An 18,198-nucleotide genomic window follows, 5' to 3' on the forward strand; every position below is an offset into this window, starting at 1 on the left:
CCAAAGGCACCTAAGACTCTCAGACCATGAGCAACAAGAGTCTCTGGTCTGATGAAACCGAGATTGAAGTCTTTGGCCTGAATGCCATGCATTACGTCTGGAGGAAACCTGGCACCATCCCTACGGTGGAGCATGGTGGTGGCAGCAGCATGCTAAGGGGATGTTTTTCAGAGGCAGGGACTCGGAGACTAGTCAGGATCAAGACAAAGATGACCAGAGCAAAATAGAGAGAGATAGAGATCCTTAATGAAAACCTGCTCAGGATCTCAAACTGGGGGTGAAGGTTCACCTTCCAACAAGACAATGCCCCTAAGCACACAGCCAAGACAACGCAGGAGTGGCTTCGGGACATGTCTCTGAATGTCCTTGAGTGGCCCAGCCAGAGCCCGGACTTTAACCCGATCTAAGAGACCTGAAAATAGCTGTGCAGCAACGCTCCCCATCCAACCTGACAGAGCCTGAGAGGATCTGCAGAGAAGAATGGGAGAAACTCCCCAACAACAGGTGTGCCAAGTTTGTAGCTTCGCACCCAAGAAGACTTGAGGTTGTTTGTAATCGCTGCTAAAGACGCTTCAACAAAGTACTGAGTAAAGGATCTGAATACTTATGTAAATGTGATATAAAAAAAAAAAAATTAGGTCAAGGGGTCTGAATTCTTTCCGAATGCACTGTATGATTGCTAGTTAGCCTATTACAGATGCGGACAAAGGATCCACCTACCACTATTGTCACTATGAATGGTGGATAGAGGGCAGGACAGACCGTTAGACTGATAGACTATACTGACCTGTGGCATAGTAAAAGTTAGCACACGGAAAAGCGTAGGCCATAAGGGAAGTACCAAAACACCTTGATACAGGGGAGGAGCATGCAAGCAGATGAGGAAATTTGTCTATATGGAAGAAATAATAGAGTAAATCCTGCAAAAGTGCGAATTTACTCCATGGAAAAAACACACTACCCTCCTCTTTGCCCAATAAAAAACCCCACAAACCTCCCCAAAGCAACAAAAACTAGTTTGACAACCCTCCCTATTTTGGACCACCCCTCCCCCCAGTAAATTGTGATCTGTCCATTACAGCATTCAACATAGTGTATTTAATGTTTAAAAAATAACCGCGATTCATTTTTATAAATGGAACCGAAACCGAACCGACCTCAAAAAACACTAATTGTTCAGCACTTCCTATCACTCTTGAGGGAACTCTGGAATGTAATTCTCACATTATTAGGTTATTAATCCTAAAGGTATTTACCATGTTTATTCTCTCTACACCCAATAGGTCTTTTGTCAAAGCCATTTTCACATAATGAATTATATATTAAATACTAATAGACTCCTTACTTACTGTGGCCTTTTAGCAGTTAACACCCACAGACATGTTGGCGGTCTGCTATCTCCCAGTGAGAAATAGCAGAGGTAGCCTTTACCCTCAGAGCTGATACTCTGTTTATGCATGTGTGTGTGTGTGTGTGTGTGTGTGTGTGTGTGTGTGTGTGTGTGTGTGTGTGTGTGTGTGTGTGTGTGTGTGTGTTGAACTGCCGCTATATTAAATCAATCAAATGCATCAGCCGATGTCACAAAGTGCTATACAGAAACGCAGCCTAAAACTCCAAACAGCAAGCAATGCAGTTGTAGCAGCACGTGGCTAGGAAAAACTCCCTAGAAATGCGGGAACCTAGGAAGAAACCTATAGAGGAACCAGTCTCTGAGGGGTGGCCTGTCCTCTTCTGGCTGTGCCGGGTGGAGATTATAACAGTACATGGCCAAGATGTTCAAATGTTCATAGATGACCAGCAGGGTCAAATAATAATAATAACAGTGGTTGTAGAGGGTGCAACAAGTCAGCACCTCAGGAGTAAATGTCAGTTGGTTTTTCATAGCCAAGAATTTAGAGTTCGAGACAGCAGGTGCGGTAGAGAGAGAGAGTCGAAAACCGCAGGTCCAGGACAAGGTAGCACGTCCGGTGAACAGGTCAGGGTTCCATAGCCGCAGGCAGAACAATTGAAACTGGAGCAGCAGCACGACCAGGTGGACATGAGGCCAGGTAGTCCTGAGGCATGGTCCCATGGGAGGGAGAGAGAATTAGAGGGAGCATACTTACATTCACACAGGACACAAGATAAGACAGGAGAATTACACCAGATATAACAGACTGACCCTAGCCCCCCGACACAAGCTATTGCAGCATAGATACAGGAGGCTGAGACAGGAGGGGTCGGGAGACACTGTGGCCCCGTCCGACAATACCCCCGGACAGGGCCAACCAGGCAGAATATGACCCCACCCATTTTGCCAAAGCACAGCCCCCACACCACTATAGGGATATCTGCAAACCACCAACTTACTACCCTGAGACAAGGCTGAGTATAGCCCATGAAGATCTCCCCCACAGCACGAACCCAAGGGGGCGCCAACCCGAACAGGAAGATCACGTCAGTGACTCAACCTACTCAAGTGACACACCCCTCCTAGGGACGGCATGGAAGAGCACCAGTAAGCCAGTGACTCAGCCCCCGTAATAGGGTCAGAGGCAGAGAATCCCAGTGGAGAGATGGGAAGCGGCCAGTCAGAGACAGCAAGGCCTGGTCCCTGTTTTGAGTTTGTGAGCTGGTACCATGGCTGGTGCTTGAGAGTGTGTGTAATGAATTGGTCTGATGGAGCACTGATTGAGTTCCATCTCCATGACTCATTATCTTATTAGTCACAATGCAGTGTGAGAGATGTCACACAGCCATCAGGCAGATGACGACGGCTATTTGGGTCAGCCCTGGACCTGTACTGAGGCAGGCCTGCTTTCTATTCTGCACCTGGAGTTCCTGACATACTGTATGTCTGTCATTCAGTCCATTAGTGACTATGGCTGGTGTAAATAAGTGTGGAAGGTGTTTTTCTAGCATTTCAGCATACACAGTGTACTTTCATAACAAACAGAACTTTTGTCTTTCTCAAATAATCTCATAAATGCATACTTTGTGGGTATGCAGAAACAAATACTCAAACTGTTGATCCTTTTGATTATAAAAACATTGAATTCATGTATTTTAAGTTGTTCCTTCACCTGATCTAATTATTTCATACAACACTTGACAAATGATTTCAAAAGACAAAGTTGAATGCTCACGTTAAAAATGGGGCCCTGTGAATTTTCAACACAAAGCACCTTTCTCTCTCTTTCTTAGTCTGAGCGATTGCTTCTATCTTGGTAAGATGAGCATTAAGTTACCTAACCATTTTCTCATTTAAGAAAACACTTCAGGGCTTTTAGACTCTTTACCTGACTAAAGAGAGCTATATTGCTTTAAAAAACACATGCAAGTCTGCTCTTTTTCTTTTGCCTAAAGGGGCCACTGCACATTGTTAAGCAAAATCTATACTGTACTTCTGCAGCGCTTTAAGGTTCTGGTATTAAAATGATCAGTTTTGAATATTTTCACAGTGCGTGCTGTCGAATACTAGGCTACCAATACTTTTCAGAGAATTCTAGATCTCTGGAGTATTCCTCTTTTACATTTAGATTGAAAGCCTAAGAAGCGAACATCCACAGAGTGCACCAAATATTTACAGAATATCTGTGTCGTTAGGGGCTCTTTTCTATGGTTTATGTTTGTTAGCTGGGACAGCTTGTGGGCTTGGAGGACAATGGTATGAGACGCCTGACCCTGCAGACAAGGATACTTTTACCAGCCGACTGATGTATTAGTAATGAGAGTTTCCACAAAAAACCCAGACCAAAAAAATACCATGATTTTGGGGATTTTCACAAAATGTAATCAATCCATAGAATAGTCTTTTGGAGGAATGATTGTTGACATATTTAACATTTGTATCTAAAAGCATAATTGAGAAATAATGAATCAAAGCATAGTTATTACATTTTGCCCTTACCCATTAAGACTCCTTAATGTTTTATCTGTAGAGGCTGTAAAGGAAAAATCGGTGTCATATGAGTAGTAATATGAGTAGTATTTTGATTTCAATAAAAACATTTTAAATTCATTTATGAATATTGAAAAATATAAACATGAATATTGAAAATATTGTCTGAAAATATGTTTATTTGTTCATTTTCAACACACTGATACAGCCTAACTGATAAAACTGCACAGTTTTGATTTGTGATTTTCAAATAGAGCAGTGGTCACCAACCTTTTTTGAATCAAGATCACTTTCTGAGTCAAAATGCAAGCCGAAATCTACCGCTGTGATTTTTTTGGAACATGACTTATTAAAAATGTAAGCCTAGGCAACATTAACCTATTAAAAACAGTACTGTGAGGTTTGTGCAGTAGGCTATAGGCCCAATACATTATCACCGCATATAGGCTTTTCTTGAATTGCCCTGCCAATGCATTGGTGTTCGGACCATTTTTAGGTAGGCTATATGATCACACCGGTAAGAGCATACATTTAAATAATTCGCTTTTTATTTTTATTTTACTGGGCTGATGATCCCTGCATCTGATGGTCAGTCTCAGCGGAAGGAGAGAGCAGCAGACAGAGGTTTCGTCTCTCAACATCCCTCCTCTCTCCCTTTCCTCCGCTGACACTGACCAAAAAGGGACACACCGTCTTCCAGCTGATGGGGGAACTCGAGTCGCACTGCATTATTTCTGCCTCATGCACAAATTCATGTTGTTACTCCTATGAAGTGAGAAAGTGAAATATTCCTTGATACTAAAAAAGACCCAAGCTGCTAATAATAACAATGCAAGCCTATTGATACACTTTCCTACTCATTCATTACAGTTGCAGTGCTGGTTGTAGCGTGAGTTGAAGTAGGAAGAACACATATTTCATGGATTATAAAAGTTTTGACCACTGAAATAGAGTACAGTCTTGACATCACGATATATCGTCTTGCATTTCACGATATATCGTCAATGTCAAATATAACCCTAGTAAGCAATGTAACCAATCACAGCCCTCCTTTTACACATCCTCCAAATCACCAGCAGATGGTGACCATTTTTTAAATCAATTTTCATATTCAATTAGTTGGTAATGCTTACAAATACCACTAAAAGTAGCAGAGATCCCACTCCCAAACTTTTCATAGACCCTTCAAACATTCAGCTTCCAGCTGCGTACCCCCTCCAGCACCAGGGTCAGCGCACTCTCAAATGTTGTTTTTTGCCACCATTGTAAGCCTGCCACACACACACACACAATACGATACATTTATTTAACATAAGAATGAGTGTGAGTTTTTGTCACAACCCGGCTCGTGGGAAATGACAAAGAGCTCTTATAGGACCAGGGCACAAATAATAATATAATAATAATCAATAATTTAGCCATCTTACATATTAAACCTTATTTGTTCATCAAAAATGGTGAATAACTCACCACAGGTTAATGAGAAGGGTGTGCTTGAAAGGATGCACATAACTCTGCAATGTTGGGTTGTATTGGAGTGAGTCTCAGTCTTAAATCATTTTCCACACATAGTCTGTGCCTGTATTTAGTTTTCATGCTAGTGAGGGCCGAGAATCCACTCTCACATAAGTACGTGGTTGCAAAGGGAATCAGTGTCTTAACAACGCAATTTACCAAGGCATGATACTCTGAGCGCAGCCCTATCCAGAAATCTGGCAGTGGCTTCTGATTAAATAAAATGTTCACAGAAGAGAATGTCAATATTGCAGAAGAGGATATCTTCCTTAATTAACCCCCATAAACGTAACGGACATATACCAGGAGCTGTGCCAGGCCCGCCACGTCTGACCTGCGGTTTTCGACTCATCCAGCTGTAACGCCTAGGATTCACTGGCTTTTATGCGAAGCAGTAATTGTTTCAAAACATTTCCTGCCATGTCACTGATGCGTCGTGAAACAATGTTGTTTGATGAAGGCATTGTCTGTATAATATTTTGGGCCTTTTCCCCCAGCATTGCCCCAGCCATATCCGCGGCAGCAGGAAGAATTAAGTCCTCCACAATAGTATGGGGCTTGCCTGTCCTAGCCACTCGGTAGCTCACAATATAAGACGCTTCTAGCCCCTTCTTATTAATGGTATCTGTTGCTTCTATACATGTCATAATACTCAAAAGACGTCTTAATTCTCACTCCAAAAACTCATTTTTCAAATTGGCATGTTTCGTTTCTAAATGTCTGCGCAAGAGTGAAGGTTTCATTGAGTTGTGAGATAGTACTTTTGCACATATAACACACTGTGGCTGAGGAAAGGCACTACTCCCAATATAAGTGAACCCCAAATCAATGTAGTTCTCATCATATTTGTGCCTCTTCGATGGTCCAACGTCCCTGTCTGTTGTTCGGTGCTTTCCCGGGTAAGGGGGGCAGTAGCTCTTCAGCTGCATCAGATTCACAAATCAAATCAAAGTTTATTTGTCACGTGCGCCGAATACAACAGGTGTAGACCTTACAGTGAAATGCTTACTTACAGGCTCTAACCAACAGTGCAAAAAAGGTATTAGGTGAACAATAGGTAAGTAAAGAAATAAAAACAACAGTAAAAAAGACAGTGAAAAATAACAGTAGCGAGGCTATATACAGTAGCGAGGCTATATACAGGCACCGGTTAGTTGGGCTGATTGAGGTAGTATGTACATGTAGATATGGTTAAAGTGACTATGCATATATGATAAACGGAGAGTAGCAGTAGCGTAAAAGAGGGGGTGGCGGTGGTGGGTGGCGGGACACAGTGCAGATAGCCCGGTTAGCCAATGTGCGGGGGCACTGGTTGGTCGGGCCAATTGAGGTAGTATGTACATGAATGTATAGTTAAAGTGACTATGTATATATGATAAACAGAGAATAACAGCAGCGTAAAAGAGGGGTTGGGGGGGGGGGGGGGGGGGGGCACAATGCAAATAGTCCGGGTAGCCATTTGATTACCTGTTCAGGAGTCTTAAGGCTTGGGGGTAAAAACTGTTGAGAAGCCTTTTTGTCCTAGACTTGGCACTCCGGTACCGCTTGCCATGCAGTAGTAGAGAGAACAGTCTATGACTGGGGTGGCTGGGGTCTTTGACAATTTTTAGGGCCTTCCTCTGACACCGCCTGGTGTAGAGGTCCAGGATGGCAGGCAGCTTAGCCCCAGTGATGTACTGGGCCGTATGCACTACCTTCGGTAGTGCCTTGCGGTCAGAGGCCGAGCAATTGCCGTACCAGGCAGTGATGCAACCGGTCAGGATGCTCTCGATGTTGCAGTTGTAGAACCTTTTGAGGATCTCGGGACCATTGCCAAATCTTTTTAGTTTCCTGAGGGGGAATAGACTTTGTCGTGCCCTCTTCACAACTGTCTTGGTGTGTTTGGACCATTCTAGTTTGTTGGTGATGTGGACACCAAGGAATTTGAAGCTCTCAGCCTGCTCCACTACAGCCCCGTCGATGAGAATGGGGACGTGCTCGGTCCTCCTTTTCCTGTAGTCCACAATCATCTCCTTGTCTTGGTTACGTTGAGGGATAGGTTGTTATTCTGGCACCACCCGGCCAGGTCTCTGACCTCCTCTCTATAGGCTGTCTCGTCGCTGTCGGTGTCGTCTGCAAACTTAATGATGGTGTTGGAGTCGTGCCTGGCCCTGCAGTCGTGGGTGAACAGGGAGTACAGGAGCGGACTGAGCAAGCACCCCTGAGGGGCTCCAGTGTTGAGGATCAGTGTGGCAGATGTGTTGCTACCTACCCTCACCACCTGGGGGCAGCCTGTCAGGAAGTCTAGGATCCAGTTGCAGAGGGAGGTGTTTAGTCCTAGGATCCTTAGCTTAGTGATGAGCTTTGAGGGTACTATGATGTTGAACGCTGAGCTGTAGTCAATGAATAGCATTCTCACGTAAGTGTTCCTTTTGTCCAGGTAGGAAAGGGCAGTGTGGAGTGCAATAGAGATTGCATCATCTGTGGATCTGTTTGGGCGTTATGCAAATTGGAGTGGGTCTAGGGTTTCTGGGATAATGGTGTTGATGTGAGCCATTACCAGCCTTTCAAAGCACTTCATGGCTACGGACGTGAGTGCTACAGGTCTGTAGTCATTTAGGCAGGCTGCCTTCGTGTTCTTGGGCACAGGGACTATGGTGGTCTGCTTGAAACATGTTGGTATTACAGACTCAATCAGGGACATGTTGAAAATGTCGGTGAAGACACCTGCCAGTTGGTCAGAACATCCCGCAGCCTTGTGAATGTTGACCTGTTTAAAGGTCCTACTCACATTGGCTATGGAGAGCGTGATCACACAGTCGTCCGGAACAGCTGATGTCGGTGCCTCAGTGTTGCTTGCCTCAGTGTTGCATGCCTCAGTGTTGCTTGCCTCGAAGCGAGCATAGAAGTGATTTAGATAATCTGGTAGGCTCATGTCACTGGGCAGCTCGCGGCTGGGCTTCCCTTTGTAGTCTGTAATAGTTTGCAAGCCCTGTCACATAAGACGAGCGTCAGAGCCGGTGTAGTATGACTCAATCTCAGCCCTGTATTGACGCTTTGCCTGTTTGATGGTTCGGTTCGTCGGAGGGCATAGCAGGATTTCTTGTAAGCTTCCGGGTTAGAGTCCAGCACCTTGAAAGCGGCAGCTCTACCTTTTAGCTCAGTGCGAATGTTGCCTGTAATCCATGGCTTCTGGTTGGGGTATGTACGTACAGTCACTGTGGGGACGACGTCCTCGATGCACTTATTGATAAAGCCAGTGACTGATGTGGTGTATTCCTCAATGTCATCGGAAGAATCCATGAACATGTTCCAGTCTGTGATAGCAAAACAGTCCTGTCGTTTAGCATCTGCTTCACCTGGCCACTTTTTTATAGACCGAGTCACTGTTGCTTCCTGCTTTAATTGTTGCTTGTAAGCAAGAATCAGGAGGATAGAATTATGGTCGGATTTACCAAATGGAGGGCGAGGGAGAGCTTTGTACGCGTCTCTGTGTGTGGAGTACAGGTGATCTAGAATTGTTTTTCCTCTGGTTGCAAATTTAACATGTTGGTAGAACTGATTTAAGTTTCCCTGCATTAAAGTCTCCGGCCACTAGGAGTGCCGCCTCTGGGTGAGTGGTTTCCTGTTTGCTTATTTCAGTGTCCATGCTAGCTGGGCTAACAACAAATATAGAATTTGATATAGCATTGGATGTGCTCGTGGATGCAGAACAACTTGTGTCGTCGACAGGTGCAGGTGTAGTACTGCTGGTAGTAGCAGTACTACCAGTAGAGCTGGTATGTGTCTCTATGGACACGGGCCTTACTTTTTTTTAACCATTTATCAATTTTCGAGCAAACGGAATGAGCAGCAGCTACGTTTGGCTACATATGGACCGTTTGTGGAATTCCCGCGGGAGAGTAACGGTTAATGTGATTGGATGTTCATTATTTGACTAGTACCTGTATTTGACATTGTGTTGTTTTTCGCTGATCACTAGATGGTTTATTTTATTTTTGGCAGTGCAACGAGGCTACTTAACCCTTACCCTAGCCCTAACTCTAACACTTACAAAGGGTTGTGAGACATCACCCAAATGTATAGCCCCGTTGGAAAATCGAAATGGACTGTTTGAAAATGTGAATCACATTTTTATTTGGCGTACCTCCGACGGCATTACCCCAGTTTGGGAATAGCCGCCATAGAGTATATTTTGTTCGACAATATATTGAAAAATTGGTCACACTTTATTTGGGTAGTCCATCTGCAGATGCACTACAGATGGTCATGCTATCAACATTTATCTGTTGATAAGCATCTGACTATCTGTTGATAAGCAGCTAGGGTTACGGTAAGGGCTAGGGTAAGTTTTAGAATAAGTGTTAGGGTAAGGGTTAAGTTTAGGGGTTAGGATAAGGGTTAAGGTTAGGGTTAGGAGATCGCTTGTTGAAATGTTACAGATAGTCCACCTGTAGATGCTCCACAGACTATCCAAATAAAGTGTTACCAAAAAATGTGCCAAATCATAAATGGTATATTTTCAATATTCATGTTTATATTTGTCAATATTCATAAATTAATGTAAAAAATTACTAAATACTTCACATATTACAGAGCAAACGTTAAAGCTTCATATGACACCAAAGTTTGCTCTGTAGCACCTACACAGATGAAACACTATGGAGTCTTAAAGGAGGCCTTGGTCATGCCAAAAGGTCATAAATATGCCAAATGATTTCTCAATTATGCTTTTAGATACAAATGTTAAATATATGTCAACAATTCTTCCGCCAAAGAACTATTCTATGGATGACATTTTGTGAAAATACTCAAAATCATTATATATTTTTTGTCTGGGTTTCATGAGGAATCACTGTGACTATGGAGAAGTGTGCGTGTGCGTGTGAGAGAGAGAGAGGATATGCTGGGGTAGGGAGTTTAATACAGAAAAGTGAAGTCCAGGCTGAAGTCCAGAATGGTGATTTGTTGTAAGTGTTTTCCTGATTTCAGCAAGAGAACGGCAGGTCTATGTGTGTGTGGAAGGCAATGCAGTGATCAGGTGAGATGGAGAGAGCTGAGCAGGAGGAGGAGGAGGGGAGATGAGGAAGTCATCCATGCAGAGAGTCTCATTTTCTCTGTTCTGTCTGGTAAATAATGAATTGCTGAACTTAAGAAGAAAATTGACCCACTTTTTTATGTGGAGTAGAAGAAGGCAGAGCTAGAGAGCTACATTAAGAGAGACAGGGTAGATTATCTCTGCAGTCTCTACATCAGAACAGAAAAACATAGACACTTTGAAATGTTCAAGCGGCCATGGACACTCCATGTACTGCTCTCTAATCCACTCTGTGCTTTTTAAGATGCTTCTTCACCACACAGTCTAGATTGAGCTCCTATTGCAATATCTCCTAGCCTCCGTTATGACTCACCTTAAGGCTTGTGTGTGTGTAGGTATGTGTGTGTGCCACATGTGCGTGTGTGTCTCCGTGCATGTGCGTACATGTGCTTTCCAGTGTGTGTGTGTGTGTGTGCTTCCTCGTATACGTGTGTGCTTATGTGTGGCCCTTCCCCCTCCCCTGGCATGTATATTTGTGACCGGAGTGGGAGGAGGATGACAGGCTGGATCACCTAGGGAGCAGTGATGTGTCATCCATTCGCCTATAGAGACGCTTCCCAGAGGGGGAGTACAAGTCCCTTTCTCTCCCTTTCTCTCCTGCCCCCACTCCCAGGGCCTGTGTGATGGGGCTGCCCAGAGACAGAGAGAAGGCGGTATGGAGAAATGGACAAGCATCTCTCCTCATATTCCAGGAAAACGTGACAGAATGACAGAGTTTGGTCTGGAGTTCTGACTGTGCCTCCACAGCTCTGCATCATCTATCCCTCTTCAATATATGAATGTGGGATTTCAGCCTCACATCCAAGTTAGCAATACATTTTGATTATGAGTTTGAACCGAAGGGTTGGCATGCGGTGCGGGAGTCAGGGGTACAATTTGGATCCTGTATTCATTCTGATTCTGTGATTGTGCGAGTATTGTTAGAGAGCCAACAGAGTATCTATCACATACCCCATGCTCCAGGAACATCCACTCTCTAGCTTACTGGGATAAATATAACTCTGTAAGATAACTCTAAATCTAATCAAGAGGAGAGATGAGACCACCTACACACCCCCAGACCATCCAGCTACCAGGATTAGCTTCCCTGACCAATATCTCCTCCCAGGAATTACACAATTACAGTACCTCCCACTCCCTGGCCCTGCATTCTCCTGCAGGCTTGGGGTGTTTTTGAAATAGGGGGTGTACTTGGAGAAGTGTTTCACTGCAGTTATATCATGTTTTATTACTCTGAGTGCTTTGCATAATTTATATTAGTAGAAGGTCTGCATGCTGGCAGCTGTATATTTAAGTGCTTGGACCTTTTTCAGTCAGTGTGCTGACTAGGCTTGGCTCTGCCACTGGAGCACTGCTGATTAGATACATTTTTACCTCAGCACCTGAAAGTGGAGAAATTAACTAGGCTTTTGATTATCATCTCTGTCATAATGAGTCGGGGGAGAGGAGTGACTTGTGACAATGTGACATAGCTCAGCAGCACGCATCTCAGCCATCTCAGTAATTGGCAGCACATCCTACAGTGTTTTCCTACAATACTGCATGGAGGCAGGTTTTGATAGTGTTGTGGTGGCAACGTGTGACCTATGACGTCAGTGGTACACTACCTTTCTAACAGGCTTGTTTGTCATTGGCACAGTGCTGCACACTGTAGCCTATCAGGTTTATCAGGCTTACCAAGACCACAACCGCAACAATGAATGAGCCTGACTGGACAATTCCCAGTGCACTATCATTAATAAATGAAGATATCATGTTGATAGGGATGTCAGGAGAGGGAGAGGGAGAGATACAGAAAGAGAGAGGGATAAATGCAGAGAGAGAGAGAGAGAGAGGGCGAGAGAAAGCGAGGATAGGAGAAAAGAGACATCAAGTGTGAGAAAGTAGAAAGGGGGTGGTGTGTTGGAATTGAGAGGGAGATAGATAGAGGCAGGGTTAATCATGGCCCTCAGTACAAGGCAACCAATTCCTCATGGGCCCTATTTGATATTGAGTTTTGGAGATAAGACAACAATCGTTGTTTCTCGATTTCTTTCTGTCTCTGTCCCCTCCCCTCTCCCTCTTTTTCTCCACACTCTGTTTCTAGCACTCTCTCCATCACTTCTTTCTCTTGAGCCAGAGGTAGATTATTACAACGGAGCCTCAGAGAAGAAAAAGACAGTTCAAAGGCAGACCAAACACACCCTTGTAGTGAGCGGTTCATAAGGACCTTGAACCCTTTCTCCCCCTCTGGCCCAAATATTACTTCATCCACTGTGTAAACATAGGATTGTACTATTTTTATTTCTACTTTGAACCAGGGTAGGAGTTTATTGATTTGAGGTTCATTGTATTTCTGTTTTTTCAACGAGCTTTGAAGTCTGCTCCAAAAATAGAGCCTACGCAATGCTGCTTGGAATAATTTTCCCCTCAGTCTGCCGAACTGTCTGCAAGGAAAATGCTTGTTGATATACATAGACTGTATAGTATAGTATATTCTAGAATAGGCCGCAAGGGGCTGTGTATTTCTAAGTTATTCTTTCTTTCTTTACATATTTTAGAGATTTCAGTGGCAGCCGTTCTTCTAGTTTAAAAAATAAAAACTTCTAATGGGGTTAGAAAGGTTGGATTTGTATTAACAACAAACTTATTAGAGTTGAGAGAATCAGGTCATCCTGGTGTGTTTGTATTTTCTCCATCTTGGTCAGGTTGTTATTGTAAAAGAGAATGTTTTCTCAATTACTTACCTAGTTAAATAAAGGCAAAATAAATCAAATATGTTTGTGGAAGTTAGTTTTTGTTTCCTTCGATAAGTCTCTGTAGGGTAGAACAGGTGTAGTCGGTCTGTTTTCATGCTTCAATTATCAACTCACCCTTACTGCCCCTCTCTAAAAAAAACTTGAAAGTACTCCAGGCCCTCTTTTCATCTGAATAATTAATCTGTCTGTTTGTGTCTGTGTCCGTGTTTCTTGTTGTTTTATGTTTGATGGCTATTTTATGTTCTGTACCGTCTTGTGGGGTGAGCTCATAGCTGCTCCCCTTCCGGCTACACTGCTAACTCTCCTCTCCATTACCATACACATTACGACATCTGCATACTGTCCTGTCTCTCTAGGAGCTCAAAGCCCCTCTCTCAGAGGAAGGCAGGATGAACTTGGAGGGGACGATGCCTACATGCACATCCATTTTGTCTCCCATACATGTTTCGACAAATAATGCTTGTGTATTCCCGATATCATTAACTTATCGTACCCTTAACTGATATCCCCAATTTTATGTTTGAATGATATGACTTGAGTTCCCACATAGGTGGAAAGCTGCCGTATCTGAGAATAACTCAGGCAGAATGACTGTAATGTAGTCAGATATTGTGAAGAGTACTCCTCGGTAAACCGTAATGAAAAGGCCATTCATCCCTATTGATAGCGATGGTTTGTCATTTGTCCTGCTCTATCATATGGATGTAAAATAAAGTAAAAAGTTCCTTAACAGACAGATGGAGAGAATAATTGGGTCAGTGAAATTAGGTTGAATACTGAAAATAAGTCAAGCCACTTGTCTGAGAGCCGTGTGGTCAAAGTATGTGTCTTGAGTTTTAGCTTCCCAAGGATGCCATCCATACTACCATGACAACCTTGTTTCTTTTCCAAGCCTAATTGCCTCTCACTCAAGAGGTCCATGCAAATCGGTATAGCACTTAACCTGGCAATCAAAGTTGAGACCTTTTTCCCCCCTTAACTTTATTCAAATCTACCCACCTACTCAAGCTGCCCAAGTCATGGTCTCTAGAGAATCTCTGTTTGACAGAGAGAAAAGCTAACCTGTTATGCTGTAATTAAAAGAAGTGGGAAACACTATTGTCTTGTGTAGAAAAATGGACACAATTTTGCTGTCCCTGCACTGGATGAACCAAGACAGTGACTAATCACATAAATGTAGACTACATTTCAGAAAAAGCTTTAGTTGTCTTGTAATGAATTGTCACTGCCTCCCAATTAAGCCTACAGTACATTCTATCTGCAGGTGATGTGATTGACAAGTCCTTTCTTTCCCCTTCCTTGTCCCTACACTAGCCCACTGACCCAGCAGGGGGCTTGATACAATGACATTAAGTGACATTACGCAGCCACTTCCAACAGAGGTGCCGGGTACAGCGAGGAGGGGACTTATCCTGACAAGGCTGAGAGAAAGAATGTGAGGGAATAATATAATAATATATTCTGGCCATGCTGAAGAGCCACATGCCTGGACTGTCAGCTGCAGAGGGACCATTATTATTTTAACCAAGAATAATACTTCAGTCTACTGGCTGGCTGAGGTCCCTGTCATTCCCAATTTAATTAGTGCCAGGCAAAGCAGGTTGAATAATAGAGTGAGGCACAGTCAGGAGTGCAGATGGATATTTTCATAGAGATCCCTTCTAAAGCCAGACTTGACTGCACTGCGCTGTCAATGGGACACGTGATGAATGGATAGCCAGATAGGCAGACAGACAGGTGCTCTTTATCAGTTTGCATATAAATCCCTCTGGTTCCTTTGTTGTTTTCAGAGTCATATACCGTGCATTCGGAAAGTATTCAGACTCTTTTCCATATTTTCTTACGTTACAGCCATGTTCTAAAATTGATAGTTTAAAATAGTTTTTTCCCCTCATCAATCTACACACATTACCCAATAATAACAAAGCAAAAACAGGTTTAGACATTTTCACAAATGTATAAAAAAACTACTGAAATATCAAATTTACATAAGTATTCAGACCCTTTACTCAGTACTTTGTTGAAGCACCTTTGGCAGCGATTTAAGCCTTGAGTCTTGGGTATTTAACCTTTATTTAACTAGGCAAGTCAGTTAAGAACAAATTCTTATTTACAATGATGGCCTACACCGGCCAAACCCTAACCCGGACGACGCTGGGCCAATTGTGCACTGCCCTATGGGACTCCCAATCACGGCTAGTTGTAATACAGCCTGGAATTGAACCAGGGTCTGTAGTGATGCCTCTAGCACTGAGATACAGTGCCTTAGACCGCTGCGCCACTCGGGAGCCCACTCAGGGGTATGACGCTACAAGCTTGACACATCTGTATTTGGGGAGTTTTTCCGTTCTTCTCTGCAGATCCTCTCAAGCTCTGTCAGGTTTGATGGGGAGCATCGCTGCACAGCTATTTTCAGGTCTCTCAAGAGATGTTCGATCAGTTTCAAGTCGAGGCTCTGGCTGGGCCATTCAAGGACATTCAGAGACTTGTCCCGAAGCCACTCCTGCGTTGTCTTGGATGTGTGCTTAGGGTCATTGTCCTGTTGGAAGGTGAACCTTCGCCCTAGTCTGAGAACCTGCTCCAGAGCACTCAGGACTTCATCAATAATCTCTCTGTACTTTGCTCCGTTCATCTTTCCCTCGATCCTGACTAGTTTGGCCGGGCGGCCAGCTCTAGGAAGAGTCTTGGTGGTTCCAAACTTCTTCCATTTAAGAATGATGGCCACTCTGTTCTTGGGGACCTTCAATGCTGCAGAATTGTTTTCTTACCCTTCCCCAGATCTGTGCCTTGACACAATTCTGTCTCGACAGGTGTGTGCCTTTCCAAATCATGTCCAATCAATTGAGTTTACCACAGGTGGACTCCAATCAAATTTCAAATAACCTGTTTCGCTTTGTCATCATGGGGTATTGTGTGTAGATTGATGAGGAAAACAATCTATTTAATTAATTTTAGAATAAGGCTGTAAGAAAATGTGGAAAAAGTCAAGGGGTCTGAAAACTTTCCAAATGCACTGTATACAGAATAATGTATTACTTTTCATTCATAAATAATGTATAAAAATGTGAAATTACTCTTCCGTTTTTTGTACTCTGCAGGTAATTTTTCGTAAGATCAGTGACGTGAAGAAGGAGGAGGAGGAGCGCCAGCGTCAGAAGAACGAGGTTCAGCTGACCATCCCCCAGGACCATCCGGTCAGGAAGCTCTTCCAGAAGTTCAAGCAGCAGAAGGAGCTGCAGAGGAATCAGGGGGCGTCCTCCCAGCTGGACCTGGAGAAGAACCAGCTCCAAGTGGAGCACCACCTTCACCCCATCCCCCACAGCCTGCAGCTGTCCCACTCCAGCCTGCAGCACTCCCTGCCCCTCAACATCCAGCGGCCCGGGCCCAACTCCTCCCTGCAGGGGCTCCAGAACGGGGCTCCCCCTACGGGCTGCAGCAGCAGTGTGCTCACCGTGTCCCAGGTCACGCCCATGCATTCTAGTCCTGCCATGGGGGAGCCGCCTCCAGTCCGGCTCAAGTTGAGCAGCAGCCCTGCTCTGGTAAAGCCTCCTGCTGCCAGGGGCTGGGGGCGCCTCAAAAACGTGGCTGCCCCACCTCCCGTGGTCAGGAAGGAGGGACTGAACAATGTAGCTAAAGCCGTTTCTGTGGAGATGCTATCTCAGAAGGGCAGGGGTCAGGAGGCGGGGCTCAGAGGAGGAGAGGGAGAGGACAACCGCCTCCATAAGACAGACTCCTGCGACAGTGGCATCACTAAGAGTGAGCTGCGTATAGACAGGGCCGGGGAGGCCCCCCTGCCACACCCGTTCGGCCCCATCCCAGAGCAGGCCCTGCAGGCTGCGCTGCAGGAGACCCGGCTGGAGCTCCGGGGGGACCTCCAGATTCTGGGGGGCCGGCTGGGGGCCCTGGAGAAACAGGTGGCTCAGATCTTCAAACTGCTGACCTCTACAGAGAAGAGGAGGCCGTCTCTACCTCTGGCCGCCACCCCCAAAACCAAAACCAAACGTCAGGACATCTTCACTGTCTCCAGACCCGTTTCTCCTGACTTAGTGAACGATGACGGGCACATCTGAAGAGGACATAACACCACTGTTCGACGTACCTTAACAATTGCACACAAACTTTTAAATCATGTCCATCATGAGACCTTTCTTGATTGTAAATATTTATCTATGCATGTCCAGCTGGATTCTGGCTTGCCAAAGAAACTAACAGTCTATTCAGGGGCGCAACTTTGGTTTTAGAAGTGGGGGGGACATAACCTGGCAGTGGGTCTGGGAGTACCTCTGAATTTTGGGGGGCATCTAAAGCTCATTTCCTGCATTTCTACTAGGGCTGTTCCCGATAACAAACAAATATTGGTCGATCAAGAGTAGTCTTTTATTTCGACCAATCAATTTGGTTGAAATGTTTAAACATGTATTTTTACGCATATAGACTCACCCTATGTGTTCTAATAAAATCAACTAGGCTATAAGTACTGAAATTGTCTGATACTTTGAGCTGTTTGATTAAAGAATTACGACACGCAAATGACTCAACAGGGAGCCAGAGATCAAGATAGCCTAACCAGAAGAAAAAATAATTTTTCCGACCCTCTTCTCGTTGCTGCTGGCCTTCGCAGATTCTGCTTTTATAGTCCTGAAGTTGCTGGTAATAGGCTACACCAGCGGTCGGCAACCTTTTCCATTTGAAGTGCAAGTTTATGATACCATTTCTACCAATCTGCGTGACTGTTATGATTTTTATATGCACATTTTCGTGGAACAGTTTCATTTAATTTATAATAGGCTTTGTATCTCAAAATCTTTGTTTGTGGTTAATCTACAGTCTATCTAAATCTAAATAAAAATGATACATATCTAAAAGTAACTTTTATTGCCATTGCCAACTATGTAAAAATAGCCTATTTAAAGCCAACACATAAAAACATTGCAGCCTGCAGGTAGAAATTATCCTGATTAAAAATAAATATCCTATAAATCACATTG

The 18,198-nt window shown here is 44.1% G+C and overlaps 1 protein-coding gene across 1 annotated transcript in view; it reads left to right on the forward strand.

The window, feature by feature from the left end:
* Positions 1-17,280, forward strand: part of kcnh5b (potassium voltage-gated channel, subfamily H (eag-related), member 5b) — a 93,765-nt gene extending 76,485 nt beyond the window's left edge. Inside the window, exon 11 of the mRNA XM_039009084.1 lies at positions 16,309-17,280. Within this exon, the coding sequence (XP_038865012.1) occupies positions 16,309-17,280 (972 nt within the window). The remainder of the gene's footprint in view (positions 1-16,308) is intronic.
* Positions 17,281-18,198: the final 918 nt, after the last annotated feature.

Source organism: Salvelinus namaycush, chromosome 15 (genome assembly GCF_016432855.1).
Source record: "Salvelinus namaycush isolate Seneca chromosome 15, SaNama_1.0, whole genome shotgun sequence".
NCBI classification, from domain to species: domain Eukaryota; kingdom Metazoa; phylum Chordata; class Actinopteri; order Salmoniformes; family Salmonidae; genus Salvelinus; species Salvelinus namaycush.